We start from the raw sequence: 22148 nt of genomic DNA, 5'->3' as shown, positions 1-22148 counted from the left end.
AGTGGTTGGCAGCAAGATAGATGGGGTACTAAGCATGGAGCCATCAAAAGAGGGGGGACGTCAGATTATCACCATGGGATGAGTCATGCTTACAGTTGTCTGAAATGTCATCAGAGGTCCTCCACTTAATATGTATCTTTGTTCATCTCTTGAAATGTCTTCCTTGAATTTATTGCCAGCCAGATTAATACCTGTTCTTTTTTAACTTCCCACACTACACCAATGTAATATTCATTCTTTCCTTGTGAGCCAGTTTGATTTGAGCAGTGGTTTTCACCTTGGCTACACTTTAGAATCCCCCAAAGAGCCTTAAAAATCTAAATGCCCAAGACCCACTGCAGAACAATTCCATAGGAATCTCTGGGTACAGGGCCAGGAATCAGCATTTAACAAACTCTCTACATGATTCCCATGTGCAGCCATGGTTGAGACCACTGGTGAGGGAGTGAGGATGTGATCCTTGCACACTCGGGGGAGGAGAAGAGATTGGTGGGTGAGGGGTATCCGTGGGAGACCAATGTGGGATTGGGGCACTATACTTAATCTCTTTGCTCTTCAGTTTCTTCATCTATGAAGTGGGGATAATAGTTGTTGCTGTCATTTAGTTGTTGTGAGGATTAGATAAGGCAATAAACACCAACATATTGGGTACATACTTGTTATTCCAAGTGATTATTCAAGTGATTATTCCAAACACTCGAGTCCTGTTGGAGACATGATGGCATCCCGATAGACCTCATTCATGTGCAGGGAAAACTATTCAAACATTTTAGAAATGTGTAAAATGTAAAATCAAGCCTCTCAGTAAGCACTAAGTTTCCTGGGTATTCACATTGTACATGCACTCATGCCGTTCTACAGACCTACGTTGTAGCTGTCTATTTATAAACAGACACGTAACCATGCATGTTAAATATACTTACACACATGGGCTTACACTGTGTTCTTCAGTCTGTGCCTCACATGTTTCCCCCGACCACACCATGAAGGCGGAGGTGGACTCCAGGATCAGGCTGCCTGGGTCTTCGACCTACTGGAAGGTCACCCTGAGCAAGTCATTTACTGGTTTTCAGTTTTCTCATCTGTAAAATGGGGATAACAATAGTACCTACTTCACAGGCTTGTTGTAAGGATTAAATAGGTAATACATAGAAAGCATTTAGAGTAGGTGAATCCCTGGCATTCACTAGCCATTATTATTATTATTACTATTATTAGCATCATCTTTATGTTAATGTTATCTTTCAGTATCAGAACATCTAAACCTTTCCCATTCTCCCCGGTAGCTGAGTGATGATTACGACATGATTTATTTCACTTGTTCCCAAAATATTTTAAAATGAAACTTAGTGAATTGAAGACTGACCTAAGATTTTGAAGACACAGCTGTTATCTAACTTCGAGTAACTTGAGCACATATTTTAATTTTTAAAATCTTAATTATCCTCATTTGTAGGATAAGGGTCAGAATGATCTTTAAAACATCTGCCACCTCTAAAATTCTCTAGTTGAATTTTTTTGTGAGTTAACCTATGGGAGGGAGGGGGACAATAAATCTCAGAGGCTTTAACACTCTATACCAGATTTAAGTCATATATGTATTTTATCCAACTTATAATTTTCAGTCTATTTCAAGTCAATGGAATATAATTTATCTAAATACATCCATAGCTTAGGCAAAAACAGACCACTCCCTTCTCACATGACTGAGACATATATCATATCTCCAGTTTGGAAATTCTTATGACATGTGAGTATCACAATTTTCCATCATTATAGAGGAAATTCTTAAGAAAAGAACACAATAATAAAGAGGAAAGTGTTCTTAGAATGATTTGGGTAAGGTTGTCACCCTAATTTTCTTCTAGTACTTGCTTCTTGATACTCTTTGTGTCATTAACATGGAGTATTTTGAGAAAATCCTTTTTTTTACCAAAGGTAAGTATTGAGGGCATCTAGAATAAATCAGTTTTCACATGTGGGGCAAAACGAAAAGAAATGAAAATACATTAATTCAGGGCATGTTTCTCTCCTAGAGGAGCAGATATAGCTCCTAACAAACTAGGGATAAATGAAGAAACACTCAGCTGCAGGATCTGATGCTCAAGCATAGTGAGGAACTTGGGAATGAACAAAGGATTTTTAGCTCTTTTATGTTGAGCAGCTGAATTTTGTAAAGGAGGTGGGGTTTGATCTCTTATCGTGTTGTCTTATAGATCTATTGAGGGCTGATGGAGGGGAGGAGTTAGGGAGGTGTGATTACTAGACAGGGTATTCTTTTTCTCATTATTAGAGCAATTATTTTTGACATTTGACATCAAGGAATTAAGAATGACAATGAGTGGTGCTCTTAACTTCCTTGTGAAACTCCCAAGAAATTATCATTATATGGATTTAAAATAACTAATTATTGGAATTACAGATAATCCGCAATTTACAATGGTTAGATGTAAGGTTTTTCAGCTATTTGATGGTGTGAAAGCAATGTGCATTCGGTAGAAACTGCACTTTGTTCCCAGAAGGGTGCAGCTGCTAGAAAGAAAGAAAGAAAGAAAGAAAGAAAGAAAGAAAGAAAGAAAGAAAGAAAGAGAAAAGAAAAGAAAAGAAAGAAAACAACAAAAGAGCAGCACTATTTACAATAGTAAAGACTTGGAACCAAACCAAATGCCCATCAATGACAGACTGCATAAAGCAAATGTGGCACACATACACCATGGAATACTCTGCAGCCACAAAAAAGGAGTTTGTGTCCTTTGCAGGGACATGGATGAAGCTGGAAGCCATCATTCTCAGCAAACGGACACCGGAACAGAAAACCAAACACTGCATATTCTCACTCATAGTGGGAGTTGAACAATGAGAACACATGGACACAGGGAGGGAACGTCACACACCAGGCCTGTTGGGGGCTGGGGGGGAAAGGGGAGGGAGAACATTAGAACAAATACCTAATGCATGTGGGGCTTAAAACCTAGATGATGGGTTGATAGGTGCAGCCAACCACCATGGCGCATGTATACTTATGTAAGAAACCTGAACATTCTGCACATGTATCCCAGAACTTAAAGTAAAACAAACAAAGAAAAAAAATTTAAAAAAAAGAAAAGAAGGAAGGAAGAAAGGAAGGGCAAGAAAGAGAAAAAAAGAAGGAAGGAAAGAAAGAAAAAAGAAAAGAAAGAAAAAGAAAGAAAGAAAGAAAGAGAAAAGAAAGAAAAGAGAGAGGGAGGGAGGGAGGGAAGCAGGAAGGAAGGAAGGAAGGAAGGAAGGAAGGAAGGAAGGAAGGAAGGAAGGAAGGAAGGAACGAACTGTGAGTACCCATACAAACATTCTGCTTTTCATTTTCGGTGCAGCATTCAATTTATTACAGGAGATATTCAACACTTTATTATAAAACAGGCTTTATGTTGGATGATTTTGCCCAACTGTAGGCTAATGTAAGTGTTCTGAGCACATTTAAGGTAGTCTAGGTGAAGCTACAATGTTTGATAGGTTAGGTGTATTAAATGCATTTTTGACTTATGATATTTTCAACGTATGATGGGCTTATTGAGGTGTAACTCCATCATAAGTTAGGGAGCATCTGTATTTAAACATTTTTACTCAAATATTGTAGGATATGGTAATTCCTTAAGCTGCTCTTTGGGCTCTAGAAACAAGGAGCCTCTATACAATTCACTGTGCTCCAGTTGCAATATCTTCCCCTTACTGGAAATTAGGTCTGAGGGCTTGGGAGAGCAGAGAGTAGGTAGGCAGCTTTCATTTCAGTTGGAAAGATCCCTGGGCATTTCAAGAAAGAATAGACAAATCAGTTATTTAAAAATATGACACACTGAAGGCATGAGCCTTGAAAGTTTTGTTTTAGATTCTGTAATACTGGACCCTTATCACACTGAAAAACTGATTTCAGAACCTCGGGTTCATGATGCTACAAGATAATGTTCATCAGATACACTCCCCCAAACCCAAATGCTAAATTATGTTTAGTTCCTTCCCCATCATTATTTATAGAGCTGTTTACTTCTTAGTTTTGTTTTTTGTTCTTAAAAGACCTTAAATGACCTATTCAACGGATGTTAACTTTTTCTGCTGACAGGTTGTTTAAAGAACCTGAAAGAACTCAATGTGAGTTTCAACCATCTGAAGAGCATTCCTCCAGAATTGGGAGATTGTGAAAATCTAGACAGACTGGATTGTTCTGGAAATCTAGAATTAATGGAGCTGCCCTTTGAAGTAAGAGATAAACATTTCTGCACTACGATTTACTTTTATTTGGTTTATGACATAGAATGGTCTATAATATGGCAAGAAGTTTTAACATATGAAATCTATCTTTATTACATCACCTTTTCCTGACATTTCAATCACCATATACTGGTCTTTAAAAACTTTTTTTTTTTTTTTTTTTTTTTTTGAGATGGAGTCTTGCTCTGTCACCCAGGCTGGAGTGCTGTGGTGCGATCTTGGCTCACTGCAGGTTTCGCCTCCTGGGTTCAAGCAATTCTTCTGCCTCAGCCTCCTGAGTAGCTGGGACTATAGGTGCACACCACCACATCTGGCTAATTTTTGTATTTTTAGTAGAGATGGGGTTTCGCTATGTTGGCCAGGCTGGTCTCTAACTCCTGACCTCAAGTGATCCACCTGCCTCGGCCTCCCAGAGTGCTGGAATTATAGGCGTGGGCCACTGCACCTGTCCTTTAAAAACATTTTATACTAGGTCAGAACCCGAATTTAAGTTCAGAAATGCTATCAAAGGAAAACCAGGCAAAATTTCACACAATAAATTTTTATTTAATGCTTGTTGATGCTTGTAATATATGATGCCTGTTGTCTCTAATGCAGATCCTAATTTATTTATCCAAAACGGTAAAATTGAAAATAAAAGGGGTAAAATTTTTTTATATACTCATAGCAAAACTTGTAGATGACTAAAGTAGTCCTACAGATAGGATTTAAGAAATCCACTAATTTAAAAATATTCATTAGTTTCTTTTGGTCTGTATTCATAGAAAAATGATTTTAAATCATTTCTGATAAAGTGGAGCACATAAAAGTGGACAATTTTTAATGCCAAATTAAACTCAATAAGCATCTCATGCTAGAGTGAGAGAAGGATCTCGCAATGCTACTGGTAATGAATGGGCTATAAATGGTGATTGCTGGTGACAAGGCACTGGACACCGATTGCCATCCTAGAAGGGGCATTATTTGCCTTTCCTGAATGCTTCAGGGTATAGGAGGAAGTGGCTGCTTCTAAGCTGTTAGCACCCATTCTACCCTGGGAGATGCCCAGCAGGTGTCCTGGTGAGGGTGCACAGCCAGGGGTCATGGCTTCCTGCACAGATCCACTCATACCCCAGTCTTTTCCAGTTCAGGCAATGGCTCAATCTCCACACAGATGTTAAGGCTGGAAGTAAATTAAGTCATCCTTAACCTCTCTTCTCCCATGTGCCCTATCCAATCCATAAATAAATCCTGTTGAGCATGCCCTCCAGAATATATTCTGTGTAACCATTTTCATCACCTTCCCACTGCCACACTGGTCAAGACAGTGTTGTCTGTCATCTGGACTGGGGCAACAGCCTCCCTGTTTGCTTCTCTGTCCCTTCTTCTACCTTTTCCTCCTTCATTGAAGTGTAATCTACATACCATACAACTCACCCATTACAAGTGTACAGATTCAAATTTAGGCCATTTCCATCACTCCTCCCCACTACCCCCAATTATCTCTTGCACCTTTGATATGAATCCCCATTCCCACTCCCAAGACTAGGCAACATGGGAGATAGAGGCTGCAGTGAGCTGAGGTCTCTCCACTGCACTCCAGACTGGACGACAGAGTGAAACTCCATCTCAAAAAAAAAAAAAAAAAACAAAACAACTCTAACTATAATTGTTGAATTGTCTCTTTGTCCTTTTAATTCCATCAGTTTTTACTTCATATATTTTAGTTGTTAGTTGCGTATACATTTATGATTCTTGCATCTTCCTGACCTATGTCAGGGGAACTCCTGCTATTGACCCTTTTATTATTATGAAATGTCCTTCTTTATTCCTAACAATATTGTTTCTTAAATATAATTTGTCTGATATTAATATAGTCATTCTATCTCTCTTATAGTTATGTTTTACATGATGATATGGTGATATGGTTTGGCTGTGTCCCCACCCAAATCTCATCTTGAATTGCAGCTCCCATAATTCCCACACGTCATGGGAAGGACCTGGTGGGAGGTAATTGAATCATGGGAGCAGGTCTTTCTTGTGCTGTTCTCATGAGAATAAGTCTCATGAGATCTGGTGGCTTTATAAATGGGAGTTCCTCTGCATAACCTCTCTTTTTGCCTGCTGCCACGTAAGACGTGCCTTCGCTTCTCCTTTGCCTTCCACCACGATTGTGAGGCCTCCCCAGCCATGTGGAACTATGAATCCATTAAACCTCTTTTCTTTATAAATTACCTGGTATTGTTTATATCTTTATTAGCAGTGTGAGAATAAACTAATACACATTATATATATATATCTATTTCCATCTTTTTTACTTTTAACTTATTTGTATCTTTGATTCTAAGTTGTGTTTCCTATAGCCAGCATATAGTTGGATTTTTTGGTAAAACCCGACTAACAATCTGTGTCTTTTGACTCATTAGTATACCATTTTTTTTCTTCTGTTGATTTTTAAAAACTATTTTTTTGTTTTTATTTTTGTGTGTGCTTATTCTAGAGATTACAATATTCTTCTTAATTTAACACAATCTACTTCAGCTTAGTAATAACTTAATTCTGGTAAAATATAAAAACTTTTGCCCCAATATAGCTCCATTACATTCATCCTTTGTATTTTTATTATCACATATTTACATCTATATATCAAAAATAAAAAATACAGTGTTGTAACTATTGCTTAATATTTTATATATATATATATTTCTTTTCTTTTCTTTTTCCTTTTTTTGTGTGCAGTGGCATAATCTCAGCTCACTGGAACCTCCACTATCCGGGTTCAAGTGATTCTCCTGACTCAGCCTCCCAAGTTGTTGGGATTACAGGTTGCACCACCACATCTGGCTAATTTTTGTATTTTCAGTAGAGATGGGGTTTTGCCATGGTGTCCAGGCTGGTCTTGAACTTCTGGGCTCAAGCAATCTGTCCACCTCAGCCTCCCAAAGTGCTAGAATTACAGGCATGAGCAACCAAGCCCAGCTTGCACTGATGATTTTTAGCAATATAAAATCCTGGAAGGCAGCTGCAATGTATTATTTATCTTAACTTCCCTACCCATACACAGTGAATGACACATCCGAGGTGCTCCAAAATACATCCTGTATTGATCTGCTTTGCGTATATTCATAGAAATGCCTTTGGGAAAGAAATATCAATCTTAAAATTGTTGGTTGAACTTTATTCCCACTCTTATAAAAGTAATTAGAACATTTTGTTATTCATTTCTAGTTAAGTAATTTGAAGCAAGTTACATTTGTAGATATCTCAGCAAACAAGTTTTCCAGTGTCCCGATCTGTGTCCTGCGGATGTCGAATTTGCAGTGGTTGGATATCAGCAACAATAACCTGATCGACCTGCCTCAAGATATAGACAGGTAGCTACTTGCATTCTAAGGTGAGGTGTATGTATTAGTTACTAACGCTTCAAACACTGTTAACATTTAAAACATGTATAGTACATGAATGTTCTTTGGAATCAACTAATTTTCCAGAGTTTATTGTTTCCAGGAAATCAGTTTCCAAAGAAATTATAGAATCAGACAATTTCTAGTCTGCATCATACATGTATGTGTTTACGTGCATTTGAACACCTCTTCATTGTCTTGATGAACTTTAATTTGCTTTAGTCTTCCATAGAATGGCACCATTAACTTTCCTTCACTCTACAGAAGTGGAGAAGTTAATTTATTAATTATAGAATGGAAACATATCACTCTATGTTTAGAATAGCAATGAGGACAAATTTTATTAGTTTCATTTGTTGATTCATTATACATAAACTTTCAAACAAAATTGATATGCTTAGCCAGGTTTTCAAATTATATTCTTTCAAATTAAAAATATACATATTTTAAAATTTTTATTTTTTGTTGAGACAGGGTCTTGCTTTGTTTCTCAGGCTGGTCTCAAACTCCTGGGTGCAAGCAATCCTTCTGCCTTGGCTTCTCAAAGTTCTGGGATTGCAGGCATGAGCCACCGTGCCTGGCCCAAATTAGATTCTTGCAGCTATTTCATGTTTTTAAAAATAAGAGTTATCATGTAAGATTCAGTCATTCACTTATAATATTATCAGACTCCTGTATGGCAAGCCTAGAGAATGGGATGGGTTTAAAGTGGTAAATGAAACACAATCTCTGGCATCCTGGAATCTACAATTTTTTTTTGTTTTTTGAGACAGAGTCCTGCTAGTTGCCCAGGCGGGAGTGCAGTAGTGCAGTCATGGCTCACTGCAGGCTCGACTGCTTGGGCTCATGCAATTCCCTCACCTCAGCCTCCCAAGTAGCTGGAGCCACAGATGTGTGGCCTGGCTAATTTTTTAAATCACGCCTGGCTAATTTTTTAAAATAATTTTTTTGTGGAGACAAGGTCTTGCTATATTACCCACGCTGGTCTTGAATTCCTGGACTCGCGTGATCCTCCTGCCTCAGCCTCCCAAAGTGCTGGGATTACAGGCATGAGCCACCATGCCTGGCCTACAATCTTTTTTATAAAGAAACACAAGCAAGCTATGGTGACACAGAGGCCAGCAGTGGCTTCAGCCTGAATGCCATCTTGTATGACTTTTCTTTATTCCTGATACATGTGATATGTATTGATGCTTTCCAGGCTTTTGAGACTAAGAGGGGATCTTTTAGTTTGCAACATGGGAACTTTATGAAATATCTGTGTGATAAGCCAAAGTTTTGGAAATAAATGAAAGAAAAATTCCCGGGGGGAGGCCACTGAGTTAGAATAAAATGGAAAACAGAATAAGACATGTTTGAAACGTATTTTGCTCATTTACTTTTCACTCTGCAGTTGCCTTCCTGTTTTAAAGTTGGAAAATGTGACGACAGAAGGATAATAACTGGGCTTTAAAGATATACAAGAGGAGGCTGGGCACAGTGGCTCTTGCCTGGAATCCTTGCACTTTGGGAGACCAAGGAAGGAGGATTACTTAAAGCCAGGAGTTCAAGACAAGCCTAGGCAACATAGTGAGAACCTGTCTCTCTCATTAAAAAAAAAAAAAAGATGTACAAAAGGAAGTACATTGCTAAAATCTGTTTATTCTCATTTTCATTCCAGTATGATTGCCTTCCCATGCCCTGTTAACCCTTGTAAATGCAGTCAACTCTCAGAAGGGACATACAGATATTTGAGGCTCCATCATGGCCTAGTGTGTATTGTGTGGTATGCTTAACCCACTGCTATAGCTGTGTCTTCAACTGGTGATTAAGTCAGTAAAAACTTACAAAAAATCATGTCACCTGGCATGACTTTAGTTATTTAAAACTTAGGCAGTGCATAGTGGCTCATGCCTGTAATCTTAACACTTTGCGAGGCCGAGGCAGGCAGACTGCTTGAGCCCAGGAGTTCAAGACCAGCCTGGGCACTATGGCAAGACCCTCTGTCTCTACAAAAAATACAAAAAATAATTAGCTGGGCATGGTGGCATGTGCTTGTAGTCAGGAGGCTGAGGTGGGAGGATCTTTTGAGCCCAGGAGGTTGAGGCTGCAGTGAGCCGAGATTATGCCACTGCACTCCAACCTGGGCAACACAATAAGCCCCTGTCTCAAAAAAACAAACAAACAAACAAAAAACACAACAAGAACAAAACTTAGAATAAGTTGGTTCTCATAAAGGCCACATGGATAAAATAAAGTAGGGACTTCCTATTAGAATTTATTTGTAATTCACATTGGTTTTCTTAGCTATGATGCCAAGTTCAGTGTTATGATTGTTTTTACCTCTTCTTAGGCTAGAAGAGCTGCAGAGCTTTCTCTTGTATAAAAACAAGTTGACCTACCTTCCCTACTCCATGCTGAACCTGAAGAAGCTCACTCTGTTAGTCGTCAGTGGGGACCATTTGGTGGAGCTCCCAACTGCCCTTTGTGACTCGTCCACACCTTTAAAGTGAGTAGCCCAGAAATCCCAGCAGACACACTCAGACACAGGTAAGGAGTGAGCAGCACTGGAGCCTGGGCAGCTGTCTCAGGACCCGGATTAGATGCCTCTCATACTCTGAGAACCTGTTCCCAACTCACAGAAGTTCTGGTGACATTTTACAGGATTTTGGAGTTTGTGGCATATGACACGAGGAAGAGGCATAGGGTTCAGAGGATTTCTGCACAAATGCTGCATGCTGGTTGGTGGTGTTGCAGGACATATGTCCAGGGCCCATGGTCTTTCGCTCAGTGCTCACATCGCTGGAGGCCTGGAGGGGTCAGCAGATGTTGAAAGGACCCTCCCTGGTTGCTTCACCCTTCTTTAGGTTTCCTTAAGTGAACCTATAAACCACCCATGACTAAGAAAAACCATCCATGCAACTGGGGTGAGATGGAAATGGAATTGAAAAGTCCTAGCTCCACCTTTCCCAGAAATGACTCCAAGGTAGCTGATGGCTCCCTGGCAGCACATCCTCCCAGAATCTGGAGCTTTGGGGTTGCCCCATTAATTCTACCTGAGACCATTTTTGTCCATCCCCAGCGGTTTGGGCCCTCCCCACATTCTTCACATGAGGCTGCTTTAGTAAGAGCCACCTTCTCTCTGTCCAGAGACCCATTAGCCTTGAACACCAGGAGGCTGTTAACACAACCACTAGCCAGAATATTTCCCCAGGACTCCTAGTTCTTCAGTGGTAAGTGCTTACTATCAGCAGAGTTCAATCTTATCTTCCTGTCCTTGCAATAAATGCATGGCAAACAAAGAGGTTTGACTGCTGCAAAGAAAGAGACCAACTTCATATCTGTATAAGCACAAGATAAACAGGGTGTAAGACATCTCATGCATGCCCTACTCTGCCCCTTCCACCAAAATAGGTCTTCCACTGTGCTTGGTTGTGTGTGGAATATTGTTTGAATAAGAAGAGGACCACCGGTGAGAGGGGTAGCAGGATTCCTCTCTAGAGCCCCTTCCACATCCAGCCCCTGGAAGTAGGCTTGGCAGCTTCATGTCTCATAGCAGTCAGGGTAAACCTGTCACCTAACTAAAGTAATTTCAAATGATATAATTGTAGGACTCAGAAATCTAAGAGAATCAGATGGAAGCTCTTTGAATTATTGAAATTTCAATAAAAAGAATAGATACAAGTTTGCAGAAAAATTTAATAGCTTACTGATTTCTTAGAAATAACCTGTAGAAGTTCAAGACCAGCCTGACTAACATGGTGAAACCCCGTCTCTACTAAAAATACAAAAAATTAGCTGGCAACAGTGATGGACACCTGTAATCCCAGCTACTCAGGAGGCTGAGGCAGGAGAATCGCTTGAAACCGGGAGGTGGACGTTGCAATGAGCTGAGATCGTGCTGCTGCACTCAGCCTGGCGACAGAGAGAGACTCCACCAAAAACAAACAAACAAACAAACAAAAAACAGCCTGGCGTGGTGGCATGTGCCTGTAGTCCCAGCTACCTGAGAGGCTGACGTGCAAGGGTCACTTGAGCTTGGGAGATCGAGGCTGCAGTGAGCCATGATTGTGCACCACTGCACTGCAGCCTGGACGACAGAGCAAGACCCTATCTGAAAAAAAAAAAAAAAAAAAAAAAAGAATTACAGCATATTTAGAAGGGGTGATCTCAAAATGATGCAATGCTGGGCAATGATTTGTAGGTGAGTTATTGGAAGAGAATAGGTAGTCCTGAAATCAATGCTAATACATGATATAGGAATTTTCATAAGCAACTGGGGATTTCATATGGTATGAAGAAACTGGCTAGTGATAAAGCCTGTTCTTCACTTTATAGCATAAGAAATCTTGGAGTACATAGCTATATATGCCATATATAGTTAATATCACAAATATATGGCGTAAATAGCATATGGAAAGAAAACTAGACCAAGAAACAAGTCAAATAAGAAAAGAAAGTTATAAAAAGAATAAGAAATGCCATGTTAATGATGATGGCTTGATCCCTTTGAACACTTATACACTTATCCCTTAAAAGAGTCTACTAAAATGAAAGGAAAAAATGTAAAATATGAGAAATCTCAAATTTTTATGAGATACCTCGAGTAGACAGAATAGCAGTCATTGATGAAAGTAAGGTGAAACAAACCAAATCCCGGAGAACAAGCCGAGGAGCAAGCCAATCTGTCCTGAAGATGCTTGGTGGCCAGAAATGTCGGTACAGGGAGGTGTAGACAGAAATATGGTGCTTAAAACAAGAGGAAAAATGGAAAAAGTTTTATATCAACAGGCACCCCCCAACCACCTCCTTAATTACAATGGGCAGACCACTCTGTACCAGCAGTCCAGGCCCCAGACCAAAAGCCTGAGACGTTCTCTAAGGTACCCCTGGAGAAAAGACCCCAGAGTTTTGTGTTTGGCGATTGCCCTGGGGACCTGCTAGCTCCATGCCTGAGCGAGTGATCACCCACAGTGGGGCCGGTACCTTGGCCAGCACTGCCTACATACTCAGGGGCCGAGCCAAATTCTGCTGTCTCATTCTCAGATAGGAAGGCATTACCAAGCCTTACCAGATAGTTGTCACAAAAATGTAAATATTATTTATTGATTTTCAATTTTAGAGTCAAACTGCAGCCAAAAGAAAAGTGAGATGTGATTACACATCAGAATGTGTATAGTATTGACCTTAACAAAGTAAAAGTACACAATGTCTGTGATGGTGCTTTGAGATGCATAAAAAAAATGAGATGTCTGATGTGTGGATAGATCTGTGAATAGATGGGTGGATGGATAGGTGGATAGATGGGTGGACAGATGGTTGGATGGATGGTTGGATAAATGGTTGGATGGATGGATGGATAGATGGGTGGATAGAAGGGTAGATGGATGGGTAGATGGATGGGTGGATGGATGGGTGGATAGAAGGGTAGATGGATGGGTAGATGGATGGGTGGATGGATGGGTGGATGGATGGGTGGATGGATGGGTAGATGGATGGGTGGATAGATGGGTGGATAGTTGGCGGATAAGTGTGTGGACAGATGGGCGGATATGTGTTAAAGCAAGTATAGTAAAACGTTAAACATGGAATCTAGAGGATTGTACATGGGTGTTCACTATAAACTTTTTTCTACTTTTGTGAATATTTAAGAATTTTCATAATAAAATGTTTAAAAAGTAAAATGGTAAAAATTTAGAAGTGTGAAGGTTGGGAAACTGGAAAGAAGGGGAGAAATACCACCATTTGATTGAATGACATGAAAGTATTTGTCCTAAGGTAAAAGGCATTTTAAATAGATTAAGGAAAAACAGTGATAGACCAATGAAAAAATATTGCTTCTGGGATCTGAAGAGTAATTAAGGGGAGGGTGAGAGACTGTTGCTTCACAAAGAAGCACAATTACACTCTGCAGGTTTAAAAATATGTACAGTGATTACTTTGATTAAAAATTTTAAGAATGATAAAATGTAGGTATATTTCTTATTTTTGAATAGGGAAGGAAGATAAACATTAACTCAATGAAAAAAAAGTAAAGGAAAAGTTGAATGGTTCTATCTACATTAAACATTACAACTTTTAAACTCTCTCTATGTTCAGACATTAAACAAAATTAACAGGAAAATGAAGTGGGAAATATGTATATATATATATGTGTATATATATATAGTGTGTATATATACTAAAATACAACACTCGTGGCTCATATCTTCCATATATACAGCCCTCGTCTATAATCCAATGAGAACACGCTAACACCTCAAGACAGCAGGGCCTGCAATCGCAACCAAAAACTATTTAAGAGATTTACTGTTTTGAATTGAAATAATTATAACATTTTTCACATCAATACATCTTTGAAAATTGTGAAGACAGAAGATCAAATGCCATTTGCGTTTCACCCCTTTAGCTTGTGCGTGTGTGTGTGCCTTTTATTTTTTTAGCAGCATTTCATGTTTTATTTATTTTTACTCTTATTTTTTCAGAGATGGGGTCTTATTCCATTGCCCAGGCTAGAGTGCAGTAGTGTCGTCATAGCTCACTGGAGCCTTGACTTCCTGGGACCAAGCGATCCTCTTGCCTCAGCCTGCCGAGTAGCTGGGATTACAGGCATGTGCCACCACACTCAGCTAATCTTTTGTATTTCTTGTAGAGTTGGAGTCTCTCTATGTTGCCCAGGCTGGTCTCCAACTCCTGGCCTCAAGCATATCCTCCTGCCTTGGCCTCCTAAAATGCTGGGATTATAGGCATGAGTCTCTGTTCCTGTCCTGTCTTTTATTTATTTATTTATTTATTTATTTATTTATTTTTGAGATTGAGTCTCTCTCTGTTGCCCAGGCTAGAGTGCCATGGTGTGATTTCAGCTCACTTCAACCTCTGCCTCCCAGGTTCAAGCGATTTTCCTGCCTCAGCCTCCTGAGTAGCTGGGATTATAGGCACATGCCACCACATCCAGCTAATGTTTGTATTTTTAGTAGAGATGGGGTTTCACCATGTTGTTTAGGCTGGTCTCGAACTCTTGACCTCAGGTGATCCACCCGCCTCAGCCTTCCAAAGTGCTGGGATTATAGGAGTGAGCCACTGCGCCGAGTCATGTCCTATCTTTTAAATACCCATTTTGTGGGGATTTTCCTTGAGTCCTTTGTAATTTGGACACATCATTTTAAAGATGGATGTCCCTTACTGGGAGTAACATCAAACATTGCAGGATGACATGCAGCTGTGAGGATCTGCCTGAGAGAGGAGGTGTTAGTGTCCACTCCATGGCCTCCTGTCCTCTCTGCCTGTGACTAGGGAGCTCTCATTTCCCCATCAGGCCTCTGAACAGTCTGTACTTTAAAACTGGCTCTATATTACTGTTGGATTATTCCACACTGGAATTTCACTGGTGATGCTAATATCATGGGGTCAATGGTGACTTTTAAAGATAAGCCGGAACTTGGGATAACAGAGGTTATTTTGTGTGAGGAATTTTGCAGTTTAAAATGCACAGGTGACAATGTGATACTTTCCATGCTTTCTCGAATAGATTTGTAAGCCTTAGGGACAATCCTATTGATAATGCCCGATGTGAAGATGGCGATGAAATAATGGAAAGTGAACGGGATCGCCAACATTTTGATAAAGAAGTTATGAAAGCCTATATTGAAGACCTTAAAGAAAGAGGTGGGTTACTCATATTTAAAATTATTTAAAATGAGTGTACAGACTTTCACTTGTGTAACACATTTGTTAATAGAAGTCAAATTGACAAAAAGTTTATGGGTTGAGGGGCACGTTACTTTGTAAATTATTTTTCCATTTACCCTCCAACACATTCCAAATGATACATTTCCTTAAAATATCAAATTGTCCTAGTCCATTTGAATGCTTGATGAATCATCCACTGTTTGACAGAGAAGCTGGGAAGTGTGCGCTTAAAATGTGAGGGTTGCATTACTAACCATACGTGAGTTTTTAACTAAACGATATTGACAAAATAGTATCCTAAGTTACATGAAAAATAAGATGACGTTTCAAAATCCATTTAAATTCAACTTTTGAAAAAGTTACCTCATATAAATCAAGAACACTTACATAAAAATCACAAAAGGGAAGTGCAGGACGGCCAATTTGCGCATAGATGCATTTAGTTTTGGTTTCCATAGGGTGGTGAGAATACAGAGGGGCGAGGCGGGTCAAGTACCTGAGGAAAGGGTGGGAAGGTTTTTTCCCAGCGCCAGATTCCGGCGGCTGTTTCCAAAGGAGTGGAGAGATCCTAATGATGTTCTGGAAGCCTTAAGCCCTTCCTTCCATCACAAGACAGCCTCCCCAGGAAAAAGGCATACGTCAGTCTTTGGTCTTCTAATCACTGCCGCCTTTTTGGGTGTGCATGCCTGAGAGTTATTCCTTAATTTTTCAGTTCTTTGATGAGCTAGGTGCAGACCTGGCAGGAAGAGAGATGTCCCCCATGTGGATTTAGGGAGGAAGCAGCACTGGCCCTGGGCCTCTGATGATGAGCATCTGTGGGCAGGCTCCCTCAGCCACCCTCAGAAAATGGCACGCGTGGGCATGCCCCTCCCTCATCAGTAGATGTCTGAAGACGATTAGTCACATTCAGATAGCCAGAAATGATGAAAAGTGTCATTTATTGGGCAAATTAAAAATTGTTTCAGCTAAACTAAAATTTCTATATGGTTACTTTTAATCTGTTTGGATATCCCTAATTTTGAATGCTGAACTAATATGAAATAAAGTAGAAATCTATTGTAAATGTGAAACTGAAATAACAGAACCATTTATTTGTCAAAATTTACCTTTGTGTTGTATGGTTTTCCTCTTGTGAGAACCTTTAGTGTTCCATTTTACTCATTTATTTATTCATAATTATATTGTAGTGCTATTATGTAAAACTACAAGAAAGAAAATAGGTGTTAAGTTTTAGATCTATGTGGCCAGTAATAATAATTTGCTTTTAAAATTAATCAATTTAAATAAAATAAATATATTTATCTATTATAAAAAATACCATTTAATAAATATATTATTGATTTTATTGATAATATATTATTAGCTATTATTTATTTAAATAAGTTAATTTATTTTAAAATAATTTGCTTTTAAAAATTAACTTTAGGGATGATAGATTTTTAATTTGTTTACTTATTTCTAAATAATAATGATAACTTTATCCTGTATATATTCATGTATATTAGATTGAACACATGATATTGCTAATATTAAGCTGGTTTTGTCCTACAGAAATGCCACTTTTTGATGGTTCAACCTAGATATGGTCAGGCATGTGCTCTGAATTTTAAAAAATTTGCTCATTTTCTTTTCTTTATCATGGTGTCTTCCTTGTTTTCCTTCTTTCCCCATCAGACCAATGTCTGAGTGAAAAAATAGTAGATTTGATCTGCCCATAAGGGCCTACAACCTTGTGTGATTCCAGAAGGATGAGGATGTGAAGCCCTCACTGGTCCTCAAGCTTTAGTGAACATAGGAATGAGAGTTTTTACTCATCAGGCCTGGGGCAGGGCCTGACAAAGTACACTTCTGACCAGCTCTCTGGTGATGTTGATGTCTTGTGTCTGAGAAGTACACTCTGAGAGCCATTGATATAGACCATCCTTTGACAAAATTTGGCTATGAAGGGAGACAGAAGAGGGGTCAGCAACTAGTGGGAAGAGCAAGGCTGAGAGAAGGTTCACTATGAAAGATCATGTATGGTTTAGGAACAGCCCAAACTTCTCTTATAAACGGTACCCTCTGCCACCTACTAGCCACAGTCCCAAGTCCGTGACCATCTATTTCTATTTTGTCATCTATTAACACTATAGGGTCATACAGCTTCCAAGATCTTGATGTAGCTGTAAGTTGGCTGGAAAGATTGCAAAAGAATGAGAGTTAACGATTCTTAGATCTAAACATTTCTAAAGTTTGACTGCACTTTTGTGATGGCTGACTTAATGGTGACAGATGCATTATTTATCACCTATACAGTATCTCTATACTTAAAACATGAAGTGACAATAATGGGTGTATTGACATAGGCCATAGCATGTAGTTAGATTTCATAATAAAATGGTGAATGACTGAGCATATTTTTTTCTTTCTGTTACAGAATCTGTTCCCAGCTATACCACCAAAGTGTCTTTTAGCCTTCAACTTTGATATCTGTCAGAAGACTGCAAATCTCACTATTCTCTGGAGCTATATATAAATCTTTGTTATGATCATGTCATATAGGAAGAATGGCTTGTGCTTAAGGACAAAGCCTAGAAACCACTGTCATAGTTGCTAAGAAAAATGGTTTTCAAATGTCAAATACATGAGTATCTCCCTCCATGGATTGGCGAATTGAAAAATTGGTTTATATATTGATATTTCCAGGTTCATTTGCATACACTTGTTTCCAAATAATGCGCATTTAATATGTTTTAAAATGTTTTAAAATGTCTTATTTTTAAGAATTATAACTAAAAGACCAAATACGGAAATTAAGTGCATTGTTTTCAGGAATCAAAAGATAAAGGGAACGAGCGCGGTGGCTCACACCTGTAATCCCAGCACTTTGGGAGGCCGAAGTGGGTGAATCACCTGAGGTCAGGAGTTCGAGACTAGTTTGGCCAACATGACAAAACCCCATCTCTACTAAAAATACAAAAAATTAGCTGGGTTTGGTGGCAGGTGCCTGTAATCCCAGCTGCTCAGGAGGCTGAGGCAGGAGAATCACTTGAACCTGGGAGGCAGTGGTTGCAGTGAGCCGAGATCATGCCACTGCACTCCAGCCTGGGTGACAGAACTGTCTCAAAAAAAAAAAAAAAAAGATAAGGGATTGTGAAAAGAGCATTTATATTGGACTAATCAAATGAGAGTACTTTGTTATTTTGAAAGTTTCATTATTTCTTTTACTGAGAATAATCTTCCTTGAGTTTATATAAACTGCTATTTTCATATGTTTTAAGTTATATTTTGGCAAGTGTAGGCTCCCAGGAGAGACTTGTAGGTACAATCTAGGCCTTGAAGGTGGAAAGAAAGGCTGGAATATCTGCCCATGTATTGGGCACGGGATGCTCAGATGGTGCATGGGTAGCTCTAGCTGAGGAAGTGTGGGCCTGGCTGTTCATGGGAAGTCTTCAGTGGCCTTCATGGATGGCCACCCTGCCCTGAGTGGCCACCTTGGGGGTCCTGGGACACACCTCAGTAAAGAGCAAAGGCAATGCCCTCGGGATCCCTTCCTCCAAGATGGCCATGTAGGGTAACGGCGATGACCAGTCCACACTGATAAGGAGTTCCTAGCAAGGCTTCCTTGTGGGTACCACAGGACAACTCTGCCCATAGCAAAGATGCTTCAGTCCAGAGGGAGCCCATGGGCTGTTTGAATTTTGGAGAGGTGGGATTCATTACAGGACTTTGGGCTCTTATGTCACATCACAAGATTTGGAGAAATTATACACAATCTCTTATTTTTATACCACTGTCCTGGGCTAAAATAAACAGGTTGTGGCTGACGGTGTTGAAGATAAATAAGCTTAAACATATAACTTTGACTGGGCATGGTGGCTCACACCTGTAATCCCAGCACTATGGGAGGCCAAGGCAAGCATGTTGTTTGAGCCCAGGAGTTTGAGAACAGCTTGGGCATCATGGCAAAACACCATCTCCACAAAAAAATTAGCCAGGTTTGGTGGCACATGCCTGTGGTCCCAGCTACTCAGGAGGCTGAGGTGGGAAAGTCGCCTGAGCCTGGGAGGTCGAGGCTGCAGTGAGCTGTGATTGTGTCAGTGCCCTCCAGCCTGGGTGACAGAGTGAGACCCTGTCTCAAAAGCAAATCAAACAGCAATAACAGTGTTATTATTGTTATAACTAAAAAAACCAAGCAGCTTTTGTGACTAAGAAGGAAAATATGTATATAGTGGCATATTTTTATATGAATCATCTCCTCTGTGGTCCTGCCCAGTACCATCCAGTGGAGCTTTCTACAGTGACGGAAATGTTCTGTATTTGCGTTGTCCAAGGTGGTAAACCAGACACATGTGATTCTTGAGCACTTGAACAGTGACTGATGTGATTGAAGAACCCATCTTTCAATTCAATTCAATTTAAATAGCCACATTGTTCCATCAGGTCAAACCCAAGACTGGAGTCACACTAGCCTTGGGTTTGACCTGATGGGGAATTCCCATGACAGAATGCTCCAAACCGTTCCAAGGCGGGGCCAGTTGCGATTCTAAAGGAAGAAGCACGAAATCGCAGGGTGATCAGTCCAAAGCATTTATGAGGGGAGCTTACACACAGTGTGGGCTGCAGCGTCCTTGTGATGGGCAGTGAGACAAGGGATGTTCTACCTGGGCATGTCCCCGGTGAGCGGGTCAGGTGATGGAGTTCACATGAGGATGTAAGGAATTTGGGTGGAGGCTGGGCTGGCTTCCACATGTTTAGCAACATGGTTGATCTTTCAGTGTTTCCAGCAACAACCTAAACACCTTTATTAGTGCCTAGGAATGTTCAAGGCCCAGGCTGGGGTTCAGACCTGCAGAGGAAAACATCAGCTGGCTGGGTCAAGGCACTGTGTGTTTCTTGGTCAGGACAGAGACAAAAATGGGGAAAACTAGGGGACCCCACACACATGTGGCTACCATACTCCAGAACAGGTATAGCCAGTATTTTGTTTTTTGGAAGTTAATCTGGGGTAGAAATGTAGGGTGATTTTTATTTTCTCTGTCTGAAGAACTAACCATTTTTAAAAGGGTTATTATTGACATCCCAATATTTTGTCTTGATGGGCTTACTCATAAGTCCAAACATTTTATTCTCAACAGGTGTGAAACAGGCAGAGTGTTCTAAAACCACATGGTAGTGCTTCGATGGAGGACTGCTTCCACTTAGAAACAAACTCTGAGAAGTAGGTTAAGAGATGAAAACAGGGTCAGGCACGGTGACTCACGCCTGTAATCCCAGCACTTTGGGAGGCCGAGATGGGCGAATCACGAGGTCAGGAGTTCGAGACCAGTCTAAACAACATGGTGAAACCCTGTCTCTATTAAAAATACAAAAAATTAGCCGGGTGTGGTGACAGGTACCTGTAATCCCAGCTACTTGGGAGGCTGAGGCAAGAGAATCGCTTGAACCCAGGAGGTAGAGGTTGCAGTGAGCCAAGATCCTACCATTGCACTCCAGCCTGGGCAACAGAGTGAGACTCCATCTCAAAAAAAAAAAAAAAAAAAAAGAGAGTAGGAAAATGAGAAATCACCTTTATTGAATCTTAAACGGTTACATTTTCTTTCTTTTTAACACTAAAAATACAATTCAAATTTATTAGCTGTACTACTTGAATGATTTTTATTTCATGCTAGGTATATGTTACGTATAGGCAAGTGGAAAATATATCTGAAGAGGGGCTTTCACACAAATAGACTCTTCATAATTTATGTAAATTTTATTTTAATAAAACCAGTTTTTGTGTAAAAACCTTGTTTCACTGTCACATATGAAAAAAATACTGCATTGAGATATAATTATTTAATGTTATGTAATAACCGAAAACAAATATATTACTTGACTATGTTTGTAGAGATACTATTTAATTTATTCATATAAACGTGCAGAAAGATTCCAAAGGAGAATATGTATCTTAGTGGAAATATAGAGATTTGAAAATTTGACATGATGCAAGTAGACTGATACATAATTTGGAAAGGTTATTTACATGGCAGAATACACGTATGAATATTAAAGTAATATGAGTGAAAGAATAAAATATTCTTAAAAGAAAAACATCCTGGTTCTAAAAGCTTTTTATTAAACCTATTTTTTATATGTTGGAAGTGTAGGGGGGAAAAGATTTTTTTTCCTCATCTGTTGCTAGGTTCATGGCTGAGACTCCTATAACAAAAGATGGATTAAGAAGTGAAAATAACATACGAATATATTTAACATAAGTTTTATGTGATATGGGAGCCTTCAGAAATGAAGACTCAAAGAAACAGGTAAATTTGTGTGTTTTTTTTTGGGGGGGACAGAGTCTCGCTCTGTTACCCAGGCTGGAGTGCAGTGGTATAATCTCAGCTCACTGTAACCTCCACCTCTCGGCTGAAGAGATTCTTCCACCTCTGCCTCCCGAGTAGCTGGGATTACAGGTGTGTGCCGCCATGCCTGGCTAAGTTTTGTATTTTTGGTAGAGATGGGGTTTCACCATATTGGCCAGGCTGGTCTTGAACTCCTGACCTCAAGTGATCCTCCCTCTTTGGCCTCCCAAATTGCTGGGATTATAGGCGTAAGCCACTGTGCCTGGACAACTAGTGCATTTTTTGATACTAAGTTTGATGATGAAGTGCATAGTTGTGGAAAAACATGATTGGAGGACAACAAGGTGTGATCTAATAGAAATACGCTGGGGGAAAATTACCAAGGCCTGTCAGTTCAGATTCTTCTTGGCGTCCCCGTGTCTTTGAGGATAAGGATGTTCCTATACTTCAGATACAGGCAGGATACCTCCAGAAGGGGGGTCTTATGACCAGCTGCAGGGAGGAAGGTCAGATAATTCTGTTATGACCTACT

At 39.8% G+C, this 22148-nt stretch overlaps 1 protein-coding gene across 3 annotated transcripts in view; it reads left to right on the top strand.

Moving 5' to 3' along the window:
• LRRC2 (leucine rich repeat containing 2) overlaps window positions 1-21365 on the top strand; it is a 54528-nt gene extending 33163 nt beyond the window's left edge. For all 3 annotated transcript variants that reach the window (XM_005546911.4, XM_015445776.4, XM_065540503.2), the window contains exons 5-9: window positions 4094-4230; window positions 7450-7595; window positions 9958-10113; window positions 15133-15269; window positions 17710-21365. In XM_005546911.4, the coding sequence (XP_005546968.2) occupies window positions 4094-4230; window positions 7450-7595; window positions 9958-10113; window positions 15133-15269; window positions 17710-17759 (626 nt within the window). In that variant the 3' untranslated portion in view covers window positions 17760-21365. The remainder of the gene's footprint in view (window positions 1-4093; window positions 4231-7449; window positions 7596-9957; window positions 10114-15132; window positions 15270-17709) is intronic.
• The last annotated feature ends 783 nt before the right edge of the window (window positions 21366-22148 follow it).

This window comes from Macaca fascicularis, chromosome 2 (genome assembly GCF_037993035.2).
Source record: "Macaca fascicularis isolate 582-1 chromosome 2, T2T-MFA8v1.1".
Taxonomy (NCBI): Eukaryota; Metazoa; Chordata; class Mammalia; order Primates; family Cercopithecidae; genus Macaca; species Macaca fascicularis.
The sequence above is the reverse complement of the archived record's forward strand: the minus strand, read 5'-3'. Positions and strand labels throughout refer to the sequence as shown.